The 24,598-nt window shown below is 35.5% G+C and overlaps 1 protein-coding gene across 5 annotated transcripts in view; it reads left to right on the plus strand.

Moving 5' to 3' along the window:
- Positions 1–24,598, plus strand: part of PCGF3 (polycomb group ring finger 3) — a 144,524-nt gene that overhangs the window by 58,898 nt on the left and 61,028 nt on the right. For 4 of the 5 annotated variants that reach the window (XM_007496965.3, XM_007496963.3, XM_056802250.1 and 1 more), the window contains one exon: positions 7,909–7,987. The exons of the other annotated variant lie outside the window; for it this stretch is intronic. In XM_007496965.3, the coding sequence (XP_007497027.1) occupies positions 7,979–7,987 (9 nt within the window). In that variant the 5' untranslated portion in view covers positions 7,909–7,978. The remainder of the gene's footprint in view (positions 1–7,908; positions 7,988–24,598) is intronic. 5 annotated transcript variants of the gene reach the window in all.

The following is a 24,598-nucleotide window of genomic DNA, read 5'->3' on the forward strand; positions in this document are numbered from 1 at the left end:
TGAAGGTTAAATTAATCATTAAAAGGTCAAGCAACTTACAAAAGGCAAGCTTAACAAAAGAGGTGTGAAGTTTTAGTCTACCCAGAGAAGGTAAGAACAAAAGATATGAACTAAGAATGGTCATTCCTGGGGAAAACATCTTGGTAGATGTGAAAATTTAGGGGAGGTGACATAAGAGAAATTTCTCTTTAAAAGGAGTTGGCTCTCTCTCTGAACTTGGTGGGAGTTCAGTTTGGAAGCTGAATTGGAGGGTCTCTCTGAACACTAGAGCTTGCTTGGGACAAATCTTGTGGTGAGTGATAAAAGATTGAATAGTCTCTCAAGGCTCAGGCCTAGGCCTATTGGCCTATGCCCTTCCTACTATTTCCTCTTACTATGTCTCTCCCTTCTCTTAATTCCTTCATTTGTATTAATTAAAATCTCCATAAAACCCAGCTGACTTGGGTATTTTCATATTTGGGAATTTTTCCAATGGCGACCACTTATTTTTATTAAAATCAAGACACAAAAATTATCTTTACAGTTTTGGCAATTCAGTCATGAAAACCCACATTTTTCACGGCTACACCTTAAGACCGCCCAATTCCAGGCCTGGGTTGCTATCTACTAGCTGCCCCTTCTGTGTTCTTTTATTTTCATCATCCATGAAAGGGGATTAGTAATAACCCCTGCCTCTCAGAGTTGTGAGGTTAGAATGAGATAAATATATAAAGCACTTTGCAAACCTTTTTGTACAGTTTATCCAACTTTGGTGTGTAAAAATGTTATGTACAAGGACTCTAAGGATACTCTTGTTATATAAAAATAAACTATGATATTGAGAATATAAGGATCAAAAAGGATTTCTAATACTAAGGGATTCTAACTTCACCCAAATAAAACTTCCTGTTTCCACAAGGAACCCCTTCTCTTGTTTCCACAGGCTATACTGATCCTTCCTGATCTGACTAACCCAAATTTTCACTATTCTACAATAAACTAAACACTATTATCCTTATATGAAGTATTTAATTCTTTGTCTCCAAGTTTTAAAAATAACAAAGGCTAGCTGGCTGAGCCTCAGCAAGAAGACCAGGCCTTTCTTTAGTCTTCTCAAATATAAAAACAGCTTATGTAATATCAATAGATAGTCACTAGTGTTTCCCAAGTTGGAAAAGGGAAATCACTTTTAGCTTCATCAGGTTTTTCCCTTCTTTCCTTTTACCTCAGACAGTGAGGAGAGAGAGGAAAGATGTCACCAGCTCCCAGAACTCTGAGAGAGAAAATAACTCTAGACTGTAACAGAGAAACCATTACCCATCCTCCACACACTGTCAACATTTGAAATTGACACTCTCAACTCTGTTTCAAACTCCAATTTTTTCTCAAGCCAGCTTAAATATTTATTATTTCTAAACTAATATAATAAGACTTAATTTCTAATATCATCCTCATAATTTCCCCCCTTCAAGAATATGGAGAGATTAAAAAAAACTCTCCCAAATGCTCGCTATTCAATGTAATTATAAAGCTATACCTAACATTATTATTATATCACCCCCCCCCCCAAATAGTCTTAATCTTAACATTTATCTTATCCCATTCTTATTGCTACACTTTATCTATGCTAATCTGCATTAGGCATATAAATCAAAGAAAAGAAAATTTCAATGAAAACATTTGTACATATGCAAGCATAAAACATAATTACAGAATTTCAAAATTCAAAATACAAAATGTAAACTTTTGAAACAATAAAATAGTTAAAAACCAATTTAACTTGTTTTATAAAAACTAAAGTCTATCTAAAATAACTATGCAAAACTCATGCAAACTACATCTTTTAAGTCCTATTTGAGCAATTCAAATGAAACTTTTTACTATGGTAAGGCCTTATTTTATCACAAATACAGAAAACCAAAACTTTTTAATGGTTTATCTATAAACACATCTACATAAATATATAGATCTATACAATTTCTACATCTATGTTTATGTTACATACAAATTATATTATAAATTATGTACATAGGATTTATAAACTATTTACATGTTGCAATAGGAAAATAAACTTCCCCTCTTAAGATAGTCTCAGAAAACCTTAAAAGATTTTCTTTTGAAAGATATGTATGTTCTTCTGATCTTATCTCCTAGGAGCACAAAAGTGATTCTGTGAGATAAGATCTTATTAATTTAATGTGTACAATCATTATTATCTTCCCCAAGGTGATTTATCTGTATTAATTTATTTCTATGAATACTCATTATCTGGTTATGATGTTGCCGAGTTTGTGAGAAATGTGTTCTATATATGTATGTTATTTTGTAGTGAATACTAACCAAATCTTCAAAGTCACCTCCTCTGCTATTATCTTCTGTCTTTATGCTGTTACTATGTAGTGTTTGTTTGCAACTATAATGAAAGTGTATAATGTTAGAATGGTGCAAAAATGTTATAGTTCATATCCATAATTAGTCTATATTCCTTTTCTCTCTGATTTTTTTCTGCAATGTGTTTGTTATAGTGCAATTGTCTTTTCCAGTGTCATCTTCTCCATTTCTTATGTTGTTTTCTCCTTTGTCTCGATCTTAATCTGTGTTATTCTACTTGAATAATTTCTTCTTCTGGTGTAGTTTTGACAGCAGCCATGTTGTCTGTTGTAATCTTTTTTGCTGCTGTTGCTTTTTTCACATGTGAGCAATGCAACCATGATTCTTTCTCTAATATACAAACAGCTGAAGGAGTTGTCAAAATAACATGGAAAGGCCCTTACCCATAATGGTTGTGTTGCTCTAGTTCTATTAAAGTTTTTGATGTAAACTGAATCCCCAGATTTTATTGAATGGAGTGCATAATCGAACAGACCCCCTTGAGTTAAAATTCCCATTTCTTGTAATTCTCTAATCCTGCTATGTAACTCTATGACATATTTAGCAAGTGCAAGATCTCCGCCAAGCATAGATATGTAAGCTGTCTTAAAACTTTGTCTGCAATGGTGAATATCCAAATAACATTTCCTATGGTGATGTATGCACATCTCCTCTTTGTCTAGTGTGCAAATAGAACAGCGTTAGAGGCAAAATCTCTGGCCCTTCAAATGAGTTTCTGTGCATAATTTTCCAAATATACTTTTGATTTCTCTGTTTAGTCTCTATTTGGCCAGAACTTTGTAGGTGATATGGGACATGAAATTTTGGTCTGATACTCAGATTCTCGTAAACTTGTTTTAGAAACTAAATCTGTAAAATGTTTCCCTTTGTCAGAACCTGCACTCAGTGGTATACCAAATCTTGGAATGATCTCTTTCAACAAGATTTTGGCTACAAAGCTTAATGTGTTTTTGCTAGATGAAAAAGCTTTTGGCCATCTAGTTAGTTGGTCCACTATCACTAGACAAAATTTAAATTGTCCTGATTTGGGCATGGTGATGTAATCTATTTGCAAATGCTCAAATGATGTGTGAGTTAGTGGACCACCTCCAAAAGCTTTTTGCTTAAATATGCTTTGGTTATGAATTGTGTATACAAAGCAAGCTGAGCAGATCTTATTTGCCACAGTTCTAATTCCAGGAGCTATCCAAGTTCTTTTGACAATATCATTTAATGCTTGTGTACCAAAATGACCCTTTGTGTGTATTGGTGGACAGTTAGTTATGAGTAACATACTTTTGGAAGAATTAGTTTTCCCACTGACGCTATCTAAATCTCATTTTCTTTTCTGGCTCCAAAATTTTGTTTTTACTTATGAACCTCTTTGTCATTGTATGTTTTTCGAAATCTGTAGTATCTATAACAGAGAGATTCATAATGTAAGCTGGAGCATTTTGTACAGCATATTGTGCAGCCATATCCTCCCTATGATTTCCTCTGGCAATTAAGTCTTATCCTAAAGAATGCCCTTTGCAATGAATCACTGCTAATTCCTTTGGTAGTTGTAGAGTGTGACAAGGAAATCACTTTTAAAAGACTGATATATATTAATTTAAGGTCGCCAAGGAATTCAGCTATGAAAACTCAAGTCAGCCGTCAACCTTTTATAGAATTTAATTACAGACAGGAGGAAGAAAGGAATTAGAGATAGAGAGAGAGGGAGAGAGAAAGGGGAGAGAAGGGAATAGGGCTTAAATACCCCTTCTGTTTAGGCTGGGCCAAAGGGCCCAAGCCCTTAGATAGCTGGGGCAAAGAAAAGAGATCAGTCCCTATTACTCACGTGACCAAAATGGAGAAACAGTCTCAGAGGCCCCCACCTTCAGCTTCCTTCAGAGCAAGCTTCTCAGAGCACCTCTCCAACCACTCAGAGCCAAAACTCTCCAACCACCCCCCTCAGTCCTCAGACCCCCCTATCTTTAAGGAAACCATCCAAGTTGCCTCCCCTCAGTTCTCACATCTACCAATCACTGTCCATTAATTTCCCTGTGCCAATGGTGGCTCTAGCTTAACCCAGGACCGCCCAGAGGTCTGTGGCTTTGCACATGTCTGTTGGAGGTCATATTCTCAAATAATTAAATTTTGATCTATGCTGCAGCCCTTCCTAAATCCTGTTAGGACTGAGTGGGGTGGAAATTGTATTTTCCAAGACCTGATTCTGTCATTCCAAGTATCTCTATTGTATCAATTCTAAAATCAATCATGACTCAAAGAACTTCCTGTTCTGTGCTTAAGCATAGGTCAAAGCCCTTTCCATTGTTCAGCAAAAGATTTCTGTCCTAAAGTAATCTTAAGAAGGGAGGAGAAGGAACCTCCCATGCCAGTGGGGTTCACATTCCAATAGAGTTCCCACTATCAATAGGAAATTTTTCAAGTATGAAATTTCCCAATGGTGAAATTTCCAACATTTATAAGTCTAAGAAATTTTAAGGTTTACAAGAGATGATAGTAATTCTCATATTATTTCTGCATGAGCGATTCTTTTACCATATATGTTAAAAATCCTCTCTGAAGCCAGAGAGAACCAACGCATGGCAGATTCCAAATGCATACTTGGAATCAGTGAAAATATTTGCACGTTTGTCTTTTGCAAGTTCACATGTGTTTTAAAGTGATTAATTCTGCTCTCTTAGCACTTAGGTTCCTGGGTAGTGAAGTAAACCATAGGGTCTCAAATCCACTTACTAATGTAGCAGCTGTAAATCTGCTTGTATGATCCATCTGTGTTATAATAAGATCAGGTCAGGGTTGTCAAGGGGTGTGTCTGACATTTTCTGGGGACTTACTATTAATTGCACTACAGTTTCACAATTGTGCAATGGTACCCCGTTTTGGTAAATTGGGTAATAATGTAGCTAGATTTAAGGTACTGCATCTCTTTAGTGTTATATGTTCATTTCCTAAAAGCACTATGTCATATTTAGCCAGGCATTGATCTGAAAACACCTGTGTTCTGAACTTTCACAGAAGTGCCTTGACTTCATGTGAACAATAAACTATCAGTGGGCAGCCTAACACTTAAATCTGCAGATTTGGTAGCAAACAATGCAGTTGCTGCCACCCTTCTTAAGCATGGAGATAAACCTGTGGCTATGGGATCTAGTTGATTGGAATAATATGCAATAGGATGTTGGTTTGGTCCTAAGCTCTGAGTCAAAACTCCTGAAGCAATATATTCCCTTTAGCTCATGGACATAGAGTGGGAATGGTTTTGAATAATTAGGGATACCAAGAGCAGAAGCTGATAATATTGCTTCCTTTAACTTTGTAATTGCTTGCAAATGCTCTGGTTTTAGCTGCAATGGTCTTTCTCAGTGTCTTTTGTTAGAGCAGTCAGTGGTTTTTTAAGTTCACCATAATTAGGTATCCAATGTCTGCAAAAACCTGTGGTTCATAATATGGCTCTGAGTTGCCTTTTGGTCTTGGGCCACTCAGCTTTTATATGTCTGCTACTTCTTTTGGGAAATGCTTCTGGACTCCTCAGACAGCATAAACCCTAAAGACTACGTGAAGAAGACACCACTGAAGTTTTAGCTTTTGATATTTTGTGTCCTCTCTTGTAGAGCTCACACAGAAGACATTTACTGTCATGCTGGCACACTTTTGCAAATGGTAATGCTAGAAGTAGATCATCTACCAAGTGAATGAGTTTAATGACCTTGAACTGGATATTTTTCAAATTTTTGTTTGCTTGGGAAAACAATGAAGGACTTTTAAAGAATCCCTGTGGCAGTCGGGACCATGAATATTGATTTCCCTGCTACGTGAATGCAAATATCTTCTGTGAGTCTTTGTGTATTGGTATTGAGAAAAAAAGCAGAACACAAATCAACCACAGTAAAATATTTTGTATGATTTGGGATACATGAAATAATAGTAGCAGGACTTGGTATAACTGGGTAAGATTTACTACATGATCATTAACAGTTCTTAAATCTTAAACGAATTGATAGACTATTCATCCTTCAGCATCTGGCTTGGGTTTTTTAACTGGTAATATTGGGGTGTTATATTCAGAAATGCATGGTGTTATTATGCCTTGCTGCAGTAATGAATTTATTATTGGAGTGATCCCCTCAATGGCCTCTTTACTTAAGTTGGTATTGTGGAATGCATGGTGGTGGACCTCCTTTAGTATGCACTTTAACAGGGGTTGCTGATTTTTAATAAACCTATATCTGTAGAATCTGTAGCCCACAAGCCTTCTGGAATATCATCTGGTATCTGATAGACGTTATTTCCTTCCTCCCCTGACTCTGCTGTATCCAAAAAGGTTTAGAGATTCTTCTGGGAGTTTCAAAGAAATATCTCTGGTTGGTGTACATACTATGGTTGTTCTCAATTTACAAAGAAGATCTCTACCCACTAGATTCATTGGGGAATTTAGCATTGAGAGGAAAGAGTGTTATACACTTAGAGATTCAAGCGAACCCATTCTGAGTTCTAATTTTTTTACTCTTTGTTGGTTTTCCAGTCACACCGACAACTTCCATTGAATCCACTTTTTCTTTGCACTCTTCAGGAAATTTTTGCAACGCAGATTTGGCAGCACCTGTGTCCAAGAGGCAATTGTAAACTTGGGTTCCTATTTTTAGGGTTATGTGGGGTTCTGAGCTATTTTCTAGAGAATGGACAGGTATTACAGGAGCTAAAACGCTAGGATCAGGAAAACTCAACACTTGTTCCTGTTCCTCATTCTCTAATTCTTCATTGATTTCTCCTTTACTAATTTGCCATGTTTTTAAAATCTTTGTCATTTTCATTTGTTATTATTTCATTGCCCATACTTCCTAGTCCATTTTCTCCATATACTAGATCTTATCTGCACAATCCTTGGCACACCGTCATAATGAAGTTGCATCTTTTTACATATTGAGTTTTTGGGGATTCCCACCTGGGAATATTTTTGACAAGTACCTGCTTTAATATAGTCTTGCATGGTATTCAGGTCTGGGGCTTGTTGTGAATTATTGTAATTTCCAGTATCAAAATAATTTGAGTAGTTTGGCTCCCATACCGAAATGCATTATTAAATCCATTATCGAATCTGTTGTTAAACACATGATTTCCATGCTTCAGTTTCATCTGAAGTTTTGTCCAAGAATTGTCCCCTAAATTTGCACTCTCGTGAGATGACTAGGTCTGTCACAAAGATAACATCTTGGGGTTTGTCTGTATTGTCTGGAGTTGTAGTTATTTCTGAGTTGTCCATGAGTTTTTGGTGCAGCTACTATTTTTTCCTGCACTTCAGTTTTTGTTTAAGCTCTCTGATTTCTTTGGTTAAGTTTATCAATTATATTGTTTTTCTCTTCTGATTGCCTGTCTTTCTCATCTTGGAAAACATAATTAGCAATTCTTTGAATTTCATCAAGATATCAAACCAATTTGGACAGTTACTCTGAAAATAATTTTGTATCACAAGGCATGCATTTTTCACAAACTGCCTACAAATATGATTTATGTTTTCCTCTGTTAAAATATCCAATACAATCCATTTTTCAGCACAGTCAATAATTCTATCAAGGAAAGTGGAGGGAGTTCCAGGAGTGTCCATAAGAGTAAAGACATCAGAATGTCACAGGCAAGTGAATTTTGTATATAATCTGGTATAATAGAGAAAAAAGAGATTTTTCAGAAAAGTCATATCTAACAGAAAAAACCTCATGGTGATTTTATGCAGGTAATTCACCACCTTTTCTGAGAGCACAGAGCCTGAGTCAAGTTGACTGGGAGATGGGTTTTGGAGCCACCTAGAGTTCAGCTCTGTTGCTACAGCTCAGTGAAACTGTCAGCTCTAGCTACTGTTTCACTGTGACCCCCTGTTGTGATAATGGTTCCAACTGCCCAAGTTGACAATTGGCCCCTTAAAATCAGATTTTCTGGGCCTGTCCTATTTAACTCTGTAAAACTGTAAAAATAATAACCCTTTCTGTGAATATTTCTTGATTTTTTTTTCCAACTGAAAATGACTTCTCTTTTCTCAAATTTCTCTGAGTGCTTTGCTTATATCACGCAGTGCCATACATCACATTCTATTTTCTCTTATTTTTATTTGTATGCTTATTTTTTCCATTATTGGAGTGTTAGGTCCCTGCAGGGAAGAACTGTGTGTCATTTTATTTTTGGAGGATGGTAGAAGTGGAAGAAGTATTGTACCCATGAACCAAATGACTTGGGTTTAGAGCCTCACATACTCAAGTTATCTTAGTTAAGTCACTGAACAGTTGTTAACCTCAGTTCCCCAGTTTGTAAAATGGAGATAATTATACTGACACCACTTGATTTTTCGGAGTTTTTGTGAAGAAAGCACTTTAAATATATGAATTGTTATCATCATCAGTTTCATCTTTTTTTTAGCATTAACAGAGCAATGACCTTGAGACAGAAAAGTGCCTTTTCTGTTATTTTTAATAGTTAAGTGTTTTTCAAGCTATAATAAGAGTATTGGGGTTCAAGTTTTTTTTTTTTTTTGTAAGTTCATTCAAAGACATTGTTAATACAATTACAATAGCAGACATGTGTATGTGTACATATCTTGTTTTTATTCCTTCTGGTTGTCTCTCTTCAAAAGATTTTTACTTCTATCTTGGGAAATATGAGTACAGATGGTGCCATTTATAAAAAAAAGTTGTTCTTAAAATTTTTTTGGATCAGTGTTATATCTAGGAAATTGTGGACAGCGTTTCTGTCATAATAGTATAGTTTCAGCACAGTTACCTTGTTGAATCCTCAAGCATATTTTGAACTTTTTTTTCATGTAACGTTATTTTGGGGGTTAGATCAGTTGTATATTGACAATTACTAGGCTGTAAATAGATTTAATTGTTGGGAGTTGATGGTTGAGAGTTTGGTGGACCAGTAGTTCAAAAGACTTGACTGGAGATAAATCTTCAATAAAAACCTATTTATTATATTTACTTCTATAGGAACAGTGATAGGAAAAGGAAACTGGAGATATTGAAATAGGAAGTTTAGGAATTGTAATTCCCTAACTCTAAAATTATTTTAATCAAACCAACCCCCAAAATCTGTCCTGTGAGGGATTTCTTTGTGATCACTAAGAGTGATCCTTCTTATTCTACTCTAACTAAATCCCCAAATAGTTATCTTTCTATCCAATCTAACCTTATAAACAGAGAGGAATCAGTCAGATTTCTTTTCCTGCTGCTCAGATGAAAAAAGCAGCTTGTTTAGAATTCTCACAAAACTTTCTTTACTCAGACTCACTCTTTTCTGTCACCTATTGGAGCTAGCACAGATACTGTGCTCCTCCTTCTCTTGTCTGCTAAGATGGGTTTTTTAGAGATGAATTCACCAGAAATTCTCCCAACTCAGAGCAGCCTCTTTGGACAACCTTCCTTATTCAGCACCACCCAAAAAATAAGTCCATTTGTCCAACTGTCTTTCCTGAAGCTCCTTGAGAAAATTCTCTTTCCATGAGTCATCTTTGAGATTCCATTCTAGCTTAAAGAAAAATCTAACCCACTCAACTCTATCCATCTATCAACAATAATATCCTATTTCCTAATTAATTCTTAACTAAAAAATATTTTTTTAAAAATAAGTACTTTTGTTCTGTTGCTTTCTGAAAGATGGGGAGTTTTTGATGTTTCTTTCCATCTGTTAGGTCATTTTTGGGTAGGTGTCTATTCCTTAGGATTTAACTATAATCTGCAGGGATAGATTGTGTAGTTTCTGCCATTTCTTTGCAAAATCTGAAGTTTGGACTAGCCATTTATAAGTTCTTATAGTCAGGACCTGGTCCTGAGTGACCATTATAGACCTTGTGGTATTATATACAAATTTACGTTTCAGTGATTTGTTGGCTGTTTCTTAGCCAACATATTGGTGGTTGAATTTCATGTGGGTATCACTTTTTGATTCCACCCTCTCAAGTCTTAAGTTTCACATACTCCATGAATCCAATAGTGTGTACCTGTAAATGTTCTTATTGTTTCATTAAAAAGTGTTATCTTCTCGTTCATTCCAAAAGTTTTTCTCTAGTTTTAAAATGTTTATCCTGTGCTCTGATAATGTCTATTAATTCTCCTCTTCCTTTTTTGGTTAGTTGGCATTAATCTTTTCATAGCTTCTTTAGGTAATATGACACATATTTCATTTAATTCATTTCATGTCTTTTGGGGGAGGGGGACTTTCCATATATGTTATGGACAAATTTCAAGCTCCAAAAGTATATATTTTAAGATAATAGTATTATGTAGTTTAAAATTGTTTCAAACATGTTCTTCCCATACTTTTGATTCCAGGGTACTAGTGAGTCTTGACATACACAGACAAAGATTTCACTTCAATAGCTTTTGATAGATATGTCTTGACTTGACTAGAAGAACCCAAGGTATTTTTAAGCTAACCTTTGTTCATTGTCTCATTTTGACATGGATTCAATACTTAAGTACTCCCTCATATTTTACCAAAAAAATTGGGGGGCTATTCTCTCAAACTCCCTCATTCTCTTCTCTCAACTTCTTTAAATAGAACACCCCACCCACCCACCTCCCATTACCTCTTTTACTCCACTCTCTGAATGGCTAACCCTTCTTTGGGTAAACTTGGCTCTGTCTATCCTGTCTTTTTACATGGATTTCCTTCTATCATCACCATTCATCCTGATCTATTAGTACCATCTCTGCTGCATATATAGATACTCAATTATTTTTTAAAAGACAGAATCCTCAATGGGTACCATTAATATCTATACTGATACTATCTCTTCTAGCTGTTGTCATATATCCTCCCTTTCTCAGCAAAATGCCTTGGAAAGCCATTTGTACTTGGTACTTTGGCTTGTCCTACTTCACTCTCTCTTAACCCCTCTGCAATCAGGCTTCCGAGCTTATCATTCTAAAAATTCAAAATTGGGACCTTAGATGATCATCTGTCTGTAGTTGTAGAAGGGATTCCTGTTTTGGGTTGGAGGTTTGGGTAGGACAGCTTGAAATTTAAGGTTCCTTCTAGTTCTCAGATTCCATTTTCAGTCAACAGAATTTTTGAGTCCATACTCAGAACTATGTTAAAAGTCTGTGGATCAAAGAAATTGTAGGCTGTTATTAAGAGGCATTAAGTTGCAGTAGATTATATTTGCACTAGGCCATATTGCTATTCTTTGTGGCATTCGACACTAAATGATTATTTGTCTAGAAAGTGCATTTAAAAGAGGAAGAGCCAAATTGATTATTATCAACAGCAATTTCTAGCTCTTTGGTAGTGACTAATATAATTTTCTTAGTGTTCAAATGTGAACTTCCGCATAAAATACAATTATAGTGCTCTACATTCAGTAAGCTTTCAGCAGTTCTTTTGTCCTTTTGCAAATAGGGTTATAGTGCCATCTTCCGGCTACATGGATAGTCTTGACTGTCTTATCAAAGATGCTTAGATTTCCAGTTCTCCTCTTATACTGTATCCCTAAATTCTAGAATAATGACCCTTCTTCCTCTGGGGATAAGTTTAGTTTTTTCTTTTCCCTTGGTAGATTGGCCTGTAATTCTAGCATAAGTGAGATATTTTCATGCTTATTATCAGAGATGGGCCTGTAATTTTGGCATAAGTGAGATTTTCATGCCTATTATCAGTTTTCCCATTTTTCTCTAACTTTTCCTATGTCAAAGCCCCAAGATTAAAATGTTTACATAGTTCTCTGAATTCACTAGCTTTTGGTAAGACCCTTATCCAGTGACAGAGTAGACATTGATGGAGGAGCTGAATCACAACAGTCTTTGACATTGCCCTCTTAATGAAACAATAAAAGGAAACTATTATAAAAAGATCTATATTATTTTAAAAAAGGATTGCTATATTATAAAATGATAGTTAACTGATGATCCTTGTAGAGATAAAGAAAGGCATTGACACAGTAGGTTTTTTCATACACTTAAAATCCACAAGGAGTATTATTACTTCATGGATTTTTTTTTTTTTTGGTACACCATGTATTGTAGTATTCATGAGAGAGACTGGGTAGAGACTAGGTGTTTTTATTGTTATAGGAAATTCTCAGGGAAGGAAACTGCCTCTACTTTTGTGAGTTTGCACCTTCTCTGTCATTATTATTTTTAGAAATTTGCTTAGAGAACTGGTAACTTGCCCTGGGTCACTTAGCCATTATATGTCAGCAAATATTTGAGACCTGCTCAGTTCTCTATTTGTTAAACCATGCTACCTCTCATTTATATATTTTCAAAAAGACTATCTTGCAGATAATTGTAACTTATGTACTAGCACTGGTTATTGGAAAATAAAAAAGTACAGACATTCTATAAATTATAATACCTCCCATTGTAAATCAATATGCAGTCTAATATTTGAAGATAGGAAAAATGGATATGGAGAAAAATATGTAGGGGAAAGCATAACTCAAGTGTAAGGTATGAGAAAGGCTAAAGACTTGTAGATTACATAGAAGCCTCACAAAGCCTTAAACATTCAAGATGTTTAACCTGGAATCTACAGACGTTCATGGGGTCAAAGGTTAGGTTTTCAAGGGGCCTATGAACTTGATGGAGGAAAAAAATTCGTTTTATTTTCACTAACTTCTAACCAAAATTTAGCATTTCCTGCAATTATGAGGGTAGGTAACAAGGAATCCATAGTCTTCAGCAGACTGCCAAAAGGAATTCATGCCCCAAAATAGTTTGGGAAGCATCAGTTTTTATAATGAATGCTACTTTTACTGGGAAAAAATGCAAGTAATATTGCAAAAGTGAAATAGATTCATTTTAACAGAAAAGAAAAAAAATTCCTCTTAATGTGGGAATTGTCCCCAAAGCAGTTGTCCATATAGTTATACTAAGATCAGAATTAATAAAAACTAAAAAGAAGAATGATTAAAGATGTGGCATGTAATCAAAACAACTCATTCCTGAACTATTTAAAACTAATCGACAATCATATGTAAATAATGAATAATGGCCGTGACATTGACACCAATTATAATTTTATATGGAAGTTTAATCAGTATAATTTCTACAACAAGGAACCCAGAATAACCCAAAAAACATCCCAAACAGAGAGATGGCTGCCAAAGGCAACTGGGAAGGAATTTGGTGCCAAAGTCTAGTCTGTGAGAACCTTAGAGAGAAAGTGGCCTTGTTGTATTTGAGTTTTTTTAAAAATAAGGAGAGAAAAGTCAGCTATAATCTGACACATACACTAGGTTTTAGTGGAGAAAATTTGAAAGAAAGAAGAGAAACAATAGAGAGGATCCTATGGCTAAAACTATATAGGCTATCAGCATTTGAATATAAACTTGTTTCTAAAATCTTAGGAAGAATAAGGGACATTTATCAACAGTATCTTTTTACAAAGTAGTGGAGAGTGAAACCATTTAAAAGAAAGCTTAGTAAGATAACCCATCTAAGCACAATTGTCCCAAAGGTATTTAAGGATGCAAATGGAAGGGTAACAAAAAAGAAAAATGGAAAAGTTTTTATAAAAAATTTTATGTTGGACCTTTTTCCATAAAGGGTAGTGAAATTCTTTGTATTTGGACCCTAACTTTACAGTTCCAGATGTTCTAATAGGGGAGATAGAAATAGCATTAAAGGGAATAAAGCTGTCAGAATGAACTAAATGGAAATAAAGGATATCTATGCTGGAGACAACATAGTTGTGAGGGCATTGAGAAGTCAATACTTGAAGCAAAGAAAGATTCTATATGTATGGAAAAAATATCAGTACCAAAAATGGTAACTGAGAGAAACATTGATAACCACTGGTCTATATACCTACTCTCCCATCTAGTCATGATCTTTGAAAATCATCTACATGTGAGTTAAGGAAATTCTCAGTGAAAGTATTAGGAGACAGAAAAGCTTATAACAATAATATGTAACAGTAGACCACGTTTTTAGCATTTTATAATTTGAATGATACAAACATTATTACACTCCACTCTGTCTGGTATTTGGTGATTATGGGGAGAAAAGACCATTTGATTATAAGATGCAGCCTTCTAAGTTTTCTTTCTAAGAAGTTGTCTCCTATCCATATATCCCAAGATTCCTTAAGAAAAATAACACATATAACCTTATTCAATGATCCTTTTATTATAAACCTTAGGCCAAGTATTTGTGAGATGTATGCTTGACAAAGGTGTTTGAATAGAGGATATTAAGTGCAAAATCCAAGTTGAAGAGGGATTCCTTGTGGATGATGTGACACTATGTTGATTGTATCAAGCCCTGGGACATTGTAGAATCTCTGGGAAAAGATTATCCAAAGGAGTTTGACCAGACAAGAAGATGAAGGAATGTTTTGCCAGTTTACAAAATGTATTTAGAATAACAGCTTAACTTTTCCTATCAGTGTATGTAGACTATGATAGACCTTACAGATGCACAATGAGTTGGGCCCAGAGTTAAGCAAAAGGAGAATAAACTAAATTGCCTTCAGGAAATTGCAGAGCTCCTTTAATGACCCCAAGCTTGCCATGAAAGCAGAGGCCAATCTTAATACCAACATTTTGCTGCTGTTGCTATACAGCAAAGAATGAAATATCATTCTTTGAAGAATAAAATTGATTATCATGCAGATAGTAAAGAAAAGGCACATGCTTGGTATTAGCAGACTGTAACATAAAACCAATGAGAAAATTTAAAGATAGGAACAAAATATGTCATTATTGAATATGAGCTGAGTAAAGAGGACAGAGGATGACAGTCTTAGTACTCAACTGGTGATGCCAAGAGAAATTGAGAAAAGCTTCCAGTGTGTGTCATCAGCCTTCAAGAGTCATAAAATGGACTTTTATAGGTTGGGTTCAATCTGCATCTTTTGAGAAGACTTCTAGATTGATGAAATTAGATTCATTTGAATGTGTAAGCATTTGGGAGTCTTATTTCTTTTTTTGTTTCCATAATTTTGTCCCTTTGGATCTTGCATCCCATCCTTCTCAGGCTAACTTGGATTGTAGAACTTTAGGCCACAGGAGCTTCTCAGTTCACAGGTGATTTTTTTTTTTTTAAATGTTCTCTCCTTTGTGGCTCAGTGGATTGAGAGCCAGGCCTAGACATGAGAAGTCCTAGGTTCTAATCTGGCCTCAGACACTTCCTAGTTGTGTGACCTTGAGCAAGTCACTTAACCCGCATTGCCTAGCCTTTACGGTTCTTCTGCCTTAGAACCAATACACAGTATTGATTCAGACAGAAGATAAGGGTTAAAAAAAAGAAAGAAATATGCACTCCTAAAATGTAGTATATAAGTCAAATTATGGCTAACTTTTCTTATTTTAAACAAACTCTAATAAAGCATGGCTACTTCTCCAAGATTCTTTTAATTTCTTGGTAGCAAGATCCTTCTTCAGTTTTTTGCCTTGTGGAAAGAAACACTGTTTCCTCATATAAATATTGGCAACTAGGTGGTGTAGTGGATCAGGTCTGGAGTTAAGAAGACCTGAGTTCAAATGCAGCCTTAGACACTTATTAGCTGTGTGATCATTGATGAATCTCCCCCCCCCCCCATTTTCCTCATCTGTAAAATGGGGATAATAATAGCACCTATCTCAAAGGGCTGTTGTGAGGATCAAATGAGACAGTAATTGTAAAGCACTTAGCATATTACTTATGTCTTTTTCCCATACTATTCTAATTTTTTTTGCCAAATACATTGTTTCTTCCTGACAGTGGTCTTTGTAAATGTTAACTATTGTTATTTTCTTAGAGTACATGTTGGATCTGTGTGGCCATAGAGTCAGAATGGTTTTGTTGAAAGGGACTGTGGAGATCTTCCAACCCAAGAGTTTCTTTACCTTATTTGTTTCAGTGACCCTTTGGGCAGGCTCGGAAATTCTATGAACTCCTTATAATCATGTTTTTAGGGGCATAAAATAAAATACACATAATATCAGTAACTATTTGCATATTATTGATTTCCTTTGTAATCTTGTGTATTTTATATATTCACATATATACTCATGCATGCATGTATGTATACATACAATAGGGTCCCGGTATCCCTAGTCAGGGGATATGTTCCAAGACTTCCTTAATCAGCGGAGACAGGGCCACAATTACACTACCAACACTACTACTCTTGTCCTTTGGGGATTCTACAGTAAATAAGAGCTTTCTTAAACAGAGGCACTATGCTAACTTTACAGTGAATGTGATCAGTGAGAACACTAGAGGTATATTGGAGAAAAGTTTTGCATAAGAGCATGGGTATGACAACAAAAGGAGATGAGTCATGTCCTAGGCTGGCAGACTTCACCATGCTACAGCCTGTGCTTATTCGGTGGGCAGTTTGAAACTTATGAACCTTTTGGTGTTTTATTTTCTGAAATTTTTAGTTTTTTTCCCTGTGGTTAGCTGCAAGTAATTGAAATCAGTGGATACAGGAGTACAACTTTTTAACCCACATATTAAGAATTCCTGATCTAGTCCAACCCCCATTAGTTGAGAAAGTGCATTATTGATAACCAGAAATGTAGGTGCCTATGTCATATTCATTACATTTTGAAAATTAGCAGAAAACAAATGAACAATATATCAGGTGTTTTATATATCTGATTTGAGCAGATCAAGAGTTTCAGAGGATACCCAGGTAGTTGAAATTCCCCAGTGTTACTTTTTTCCATACCATTCTTGTAATATTTTTGCCAAATGCATTTGTTCCTCTCTTCCTGGCAGAATGGTCTATGCTGTTCTATTTCTCACTTTGTTATTCAGATGCTTTCCCCATAACTTTTCCCCATAACTTCTCATCTGCTTACTAAATTCTTTTTATAGGGATATGCAGTGCAATACTGCTTTTAATCTCTTCTCTTTGAAAAATGTTATGGGCATAGTTATTCCAGAATGAACCAGAAGCTTTCAAGTTGAGATAAAATTTACCTGATTGCATCCTTTCCTTTGTTTCTTACCCTTGTTCTATGTATTTGTGGATATGTAGAGAATGAAAATCATGAGAATTATTTTCCTCTTTATATTATTTCCTGTGAATTAGTGCTTTTCAGTTGATATTCTTATGTTGTACCTATTACACTTACAGTATGCATGTTGCTTCTCTCTCCCCATTTAAAATTTAAAATCCTCTTAAGACCATCATATTGCCAGGCAAATACATGTATCACAAAATTGTTTCTCATTAAAACCAATTAAAAGTTCAAACAGTATAAAGTTTTGAGTAAAGGAAATATTGAATAACCTAAAGTTATTAAAAAGATAGCTAAGTTTGATTCCATTTTGAAGATTAGATTCTAGGGTGTGGCCATTTGGAGTAGAAGAGGGAGGTGAATAAATACTTAGCATAATGAAAGGGAATGTATTGGTACTTAAGAATCCATTTGTGGGTCATTCTTTTTTTTTCTTTTTTTTTAACCCTTACCTTCTGTCTTGGAGTCAATACTGTGTATTGTGTATTGACTCTAGAATCATGAAGAGTTGAACACAATTGAACAATAAGTACTCTTTATCTCCTTTTTGGATCTTTCTCTATTTTTAGGTTTATTATCTAAAGGCTGTTTTATAATCAAATTACCTTGAGATCATATACAAATTTAAGGTAAAAAAGTCAAGTGAGAAAAACAGCAGAAAACCAAAATCAAATGAAATGAATATCCTTGAAGAGTTTTCTGGAAGGCAAGAAACAGCTTAATGCAAACTGCCCTCTTGTGGTCAGAGATTATTACTGTGTTGTAAGAATTGAAATTTTTTTTTTTTTTAGTATTTCTGGATGAGGAATCTATGGAATAGCCTTTGAACTCTGCAGGATCAGGACATTTAGACATCCTACTTCAACAAAAATATATGTAAACAAATCTAGAAAGCTGTAGATTTATTTTATAAAGACTTTAGTAAAAGATTTCAATTTTCCTTTATGAGCTATTCTAGTGTTTGGCAGTAATTTGAGGTAATTTTTCTGTAAATCCCTTTTGCTATTGGTTTATATCCCCTCTGACAAGTAGTTACTTAATAACTATAAAATTTGAAACTTCTGCAGTAATGTATTTTTTTTTAAGTCCTTACATACTATCTTAGAATTCAATACTGTATATTGGTTCCAAGATAGAAGAACTGTATGGGTTAGGCAGTGGTGGTTTAGTTCCTTGCCCAGGGTCAAACAAATCTGAACTCAGATTTGAACTTAAGACCTCCCCATCTCTAGGCCTTGCTCTCAATCCACTGAGCCACCTACCTGCCTCCCAGTAATATAATTTTGTCTTGTCTAAATAAATGGCTTGAAGTCCAAAATTGAAATTGAAATTGTGTTCTTTTGGACTTCTCAGAATTTCTCGGACCCATCCCTTACCCAGATTGTATTTCTTTATGGCATTCTTAGCAAGTGCTTGTCCTTCTGCTTGAAAACCTCTGGCTGCAAGGAACTTGTCCTCACTTTGTTGTTGCTGCTGCTGTTATTATTGAACCCATACTTTCTGTCTTGGAGCCAATACTGAGTGATAAGGGCTAGGCAATGGGGGTCACGTGACTTGTCCAGGATCATACAGTTCTCATTTATTTGAATGCATACTAGTAGCTTGTTCTACTTTCAAATATCTTTACTTGTGGAGACATTCAGAATTTATATTGAGCTATTATCTTTCTCCCTGGAATTCCTGTCCATTGGGCTTTATTGTTCTCCTTGGAGCCAAGTGGAAGAAGTCTAATTTAGATAGGGAAGACAAGTTGTTGGAGCTAGGCCAGGAGGCTAGAGTTCAGGAGAGAGATTGGAACTGGAGATGAACATTTGGGAAAGATCTGCAAAGAGATAGAGTTGAAGCTTCCAAATTCACCAGCTCTCTTGATTCCAAGGCTGCTGGGCTTTGCCATGATTTTTATATCCTCTTAATGCTTGGTTTTTTTAAATCCTCTTAATGCTTGGTTTGGGCCATTATGTAAGAAGAGCCTAGAGAAGAAAAGTCAGGTAGTAATAGCAATATGGGAATAGCTTTTGCTTTGCCACAGTGGAGCTTTTTGCTTAAAAACTTTGGCATAGCACAGTGAGTAGTTCTCTGAGAAAACCTCATTCTCCCTTGACTAGCGTGAGCATGGGTAAAAAGTCACTTAAGTTTTTGATCCTTGGTTTATAAGGTAGAGTGGATAGAAATTTGGCCTTCAGACATGGACTCAGTTGTCACTTTTGACCCATGTTGGTTGTGTATCCCTGCATAAGTTACATTCAGTATTCTGGCTAGTCGAGTCAGACTTGAATAGAAACATATAAACTGAACATTATCTATCTATGTTGTTTTGTAATTTTGTTAGACATTTTCCAGTTACATTTTAATTTGGTTTGGGCCTACTGGGGACTTTTTCTAGCTACAAAGGAATGTGATATTTCTGCTTAGTAGTAGAAAAGCTTCCAACCTGCATTGTTGGTAGAAGATATTTACTCACCAGGGAATTCCCCATATCAGTGAAACCTTAGGGATAATAATATTGTACTACCTAGTTTTTAGGTAGGGTTCTTATGAGGAAAATTCTGGTGCAGATTCTTCAATGATCAACTGATCATTGGCCTCCCTGACTCAAGACTCTTTCCTACTCCATTCCATCCTCCACTCATCTTCTTAAGTAATATTATTAAAGCACAGATCTGACCGGACCTCCCCACTAAATAAATTCTTGTGGCTTCCTATTACTCTTACAATCAAACAAAAAATCCTGTTTGGCTTTTAAAGCCCATTACACCTTGACCCCATCTTTCTTTTCCAGGCTTCTTACATTCTACTCCCCTCCAAGGACTCTATAGTCCAATGTCACTGACCCCCTTGCCCAAAACACTCTACCCCTCTGGGTCATATGTACCTTTTCACCAACTATCCCCCACACCTAGGATGCTGCCCCCCTCCCCCTCCTTTTCCCCCATTACCTCCTGTCTTCCTTTAAACCTCAGTTCCAATCCCACCTTCTGTAAGACTCCTTTCTTCTCTTTGAAATTGCCCCTGATTTACCCTTGATGGGTCTTATCTGTGCATTGTTGTTTGCATGCTGTCTCCCTGCCTAGAATCTGAACTACTTGAGAGCAGGATTCATGGTTTTTGCTCGTGTATTCCCAGCTCTTATCATAGCATCTAGCACCTAATAAGCACTGAAATGCTTATTGATGATGATGATGATGATGGTGATAAAAGTTATATTTTTCTTAATAATATGATAGATTAATAAGGAAGTTAGCTTCTAGTCAGCATGGTACAAAATGGAGAATGTGAAAAACTGACTGAGTCACACGGTTCTAAAAATGTGGGACTTGTAGGAAGTTTGAATCAGAAATGATTTTAAAATGAGTAGTGCTCATCAGGGTCTGGAAGATTTACAGTATGATGATCTTTTAAAGCTTGGGATGAATATTGTCCATGGATCCATCTCTTGGAATATGACTTTGCTTGCCTTGTTCTCTGAGGGTTGGGCTTTCTCCTGTCATGTGATTTTGTGGAAAAAGCATTGTTATTTGGAGCCAGAAAAGATGAGTTTCCATCCTGACATTGCCACTTACTCCCTGGGTGACCTTGAACAATTCATTTAATTTCTCTAGGCCACATTTTCTTATTCTCTAAAACAAGGAGGTTCTTCCCGATGTCACATTCTGTGACCTGGTTATACATTTAGTCTGTTCTCAGTATCCAGTGATGATATTTTTGATCAACATTGAAAGATGGTGCTTTTCCCTGAGATAATGCTAAGATCTCAAACATAAAACACTTAATAAATATTTGTTGTATTGAATTATTTTTTACTTAGATCACTGTAATCACACCTGGAATATAAAAAGTTATCTGGTATTTTATAGAAAAGGAATTGGACCTCCCTCCCCCCCTTTCCATCTGCCTTGCTCTTTAACCTTCTCCTCTTTTGTCTCTACTCTCCACCTTGTTTTTTTCTTTTGTTTGTTTTGTGGAGAGGAGATGTGCAGTGTATATTGCTGAAGATCACACAGGTATTAAAGAACAGAGCCAAAACCTAAATATGGGTTCAGGCTCTAATGCTAATTAGAAAGATAATTGCAAAAACAATTTCTTGGGTTTCAAATCTACAACCTAGATGATAATTTAAGCCTTTTGATTTGTGATTTTTAAATTTATAGAAAAGTAGCAAATCTTTTAGTTAGAGAATAGACAAGTAGTTAAATTACTTAATAATTAGGCACCTACCAGTAGCTTTTAAAATTCTAGGTTCCTTCATGTTTTCTATTCCCTACCGCTGAGAACCTGGAATCGAAGATTTTAGAGTTGAAAGGGATTTTAACAATAATCTAATCACCACAAAATGTGGACATAATCAGGAGACAAGTTCAAATACTGATTACAACCCTTGGTATCTCACATGACAAGTTCTTAGAATGATACTTTTCAATCAATAATCATAATATTAAGTGCTTTCTATGTGCCAGACACTGCTGAATGCTAGGAATACAAATAAAGAAAAAATAGTTTCTGTTCTCAAAGAGTGTATGATCTATTGGGAAGACAATTCACTTTAAAAAGCAGCTGAAAAGTGGGGAAAGAGGGTGGTTAGGGAAAAGAAGGGAAGGTACCCAGTCTAGTCTGGAAGCATGATGGAGAAATTGTATATCTGGGTGGGAGGTGAAGAGATGGTTGGCCTGGACATCCTCCTTAAATGGATATTTTGGGCAGAACTCTATTCTTGCCCTTTTTTTGGGTATTTTAGAGGGTATTGATGTGGTATGAGTACCAAGGCTAAGATCTTGTAGGATGAGAGGATGTCCTACCTCATCAGGAAAGTATCCAGTAAGGCCCAGAACATTGTAAAAATAGATGTTATCTAGTCTGGATATTTCAAGCCTAAAATCAAATAGGTAGTAAGTAACAGAGCTAGGAATTGAGCTTACACTTCATATCCAGTGCTGCCCTCTCCTCTTAAAAGCCATTCATGTTCTAGGCTACATTTTTCCTTTTTTTTTACTATGTGACTTTGCTTCTTATTTGTGCCCTTCTTTATTTGTTCTACTCAATCAAAAGTGTTAAGTGGTTGATATAGAGCTCATTTTAACATGGCCAGCCAGAGGAAAAATTCATTTGCCATAAAGAAAAAAACAAATACATTATATAGATCCAGTTGGTTTAGTCTTGAATTAACTCAATGATAAAATCTCAACATTTTGGGTAAAGGGTGCTTTGTGTCATTGCCTTTTACTTTCTTGTACCTCAAATATACTGCATGTTACAAATTAAAGGTCTGTGGCAATTTTTCATTGAGCAAATCTATTGGTGTCATTTTTCTAATAGCATATGCTCACATCATACCTCTGTGTTACATTTAGATAATTCTCACAATATTCCAAACCTTTGCATTGTGATTATATATATTATAGTGATTTGTGATCAGTGATCTTTGATTTTTCCTATTGTAATTGTTTGGGGGGGGGGGATGCACCACAAACTGTGCCCAGAACTTAATTGATCAATATTGTGTGTGGTTTGACAGCTCTACCATCTCCCATTTCCCTGTCTCTCTTCCTTTTTTTGGACCTCCCTATTCCCTGAGACACAACAATATTGAAGAATATTACATAAATTTAGTTGAAAGCAGCATTGCATCAGAGTTTCAGAGGATTGAATCCAGTTTTGAAAGAAATTCTACTGTGGCATAGCCACCCAAGCCTTCAGCAGCCACCACCTTGATCATCCAGTAGCCATCAACATTGAGGCAAGAAAGACCTTCCACCAGACAAAAGATTACAACTTGTTAAAGGCTCAGATGATGGTTAGGATTTTTTTAGTAAAAAAAATATTTTTAATACAGAATGTACATTTTTTAAGTCATAATTCTATTACACACTGACTACAGTATAGTATAAACATACCTTTTATATGCACTGGGAAAATAAATTCATGTAATTATTTTATTGTAATATTGGCTTTATTGCAATGGTTGAACTGACTTTGTATTATCTCCAAGGTATACCTGTTTTTAATTTCAAGCAAAGACCAAAATTAACAGTCTTAAAAGGAATTTTGAATATTTAGTCAGAAATTATTTTTCCCTCCTAACGTAGAATTTTGTACCTCTATTATACACATTTGTTAGTATGTTTTGAACTTTGATTAATTATGTTGGACATCTTATCTTAGTAGACTTGTTCAAGTTTTCCTAGACAGTTAGTGACAGTTGAAACTAGCACCAGCCTCCAGTGTTACTTATACTGTACACCAGTAATGTCAAATGCAAATGGCCATTTATTGATTTAGAAAATAACAAAATTTGAAAAAATATAAAAACTGATGTTAACTTTGTTATTTCTCAGTTCCATTTTAATCTGATTTGGGCAAGGGGCAGTGAGTTTGACACTCTGCTATACCATTGCATTCTTTAATCATTTATAGGATTAGATATTCTTTTTAGAATTTCTCAATCGTATTTGAATTTTTGGCCAAATACCTACATTTCACATCTTTTTTTTTTTAGTATTGTTTTTTCATAATGGGGAAGGCTACCTTAGGTGCAGACCCTTATCTTTCCTTCTCTGGTCTTTGAAATGGTCAGCCCTTTAGAACTTAGGCCTCAACCTTGTTATTTCTCCTGGCTCTTTTCCTTCCCTTCCCCAGCCTTACTAGGGTAGATCGTTCTACTGTATTTCCCATGCATTCTCAAACTTTTCATCTTCGGAGCTTCTTAAAGTAACTGAATATTTTCCTCTGACACTGTAGCCTTCAAAACTTTCCCCATAAGAATCTGTTGGTTTCTCTAATTCCTCCCAATCCAAGCCAGAGGAGGGACTGGCTCATCTTCTGATTGAAAGACAACTGTGTGACATGAGACAGCAAAGTGCAAAGGACAGGCCCTGGGCTTAGAGGCCAAGCAGTTGTCTTTAAGATCCATCAGCTAGATGATTGGGTGGATCACTTTATGTTGCCAAACTCAACTTCAGTTTTCTTATCTCTAAAATGGGAATGATAGCTGTTTTGCCTATTTATATTGTATGCAACTATGCTATATGTAGAATTATAATTTATTTATAATGTATAATTTATGTTTATACATTGCATATATGTGTATGTTTATAAAAATATGTATATGTTCGTTTTTAAAAAATCGTTTGAAAAACCCAAAGTATAATTCAATCCCACATAGCTGCTCAAGGTTAGAATGGCCTCCTGGCATAGAGTGAATTTCCTCTGACTGAAAAGCTTCAAGTGGAGACTGAGAAGGGGGGTCACTTCTTTAAGCTGTCAGACACGGAATTTCTGCTAGTAGTGGTTAAGATTGGGTTACTTTTG

The sequence above is a fragment of the Monodelphis domestica genome, chromosome 6, assembly GCF_027887165.1.
Source record: "Monodelphis domestica isolate mMonDom1 chromosome 6, mMonDom1.pri, whole genome shotgun sequence".
Taxonomy (NCBI): domain Eukaryota; kingdom Metazoa; phylum Chordata; class Mammalia; order Didelphimorphia; family Didelphidae; genus Monodelphis; species Monodelphis domestica.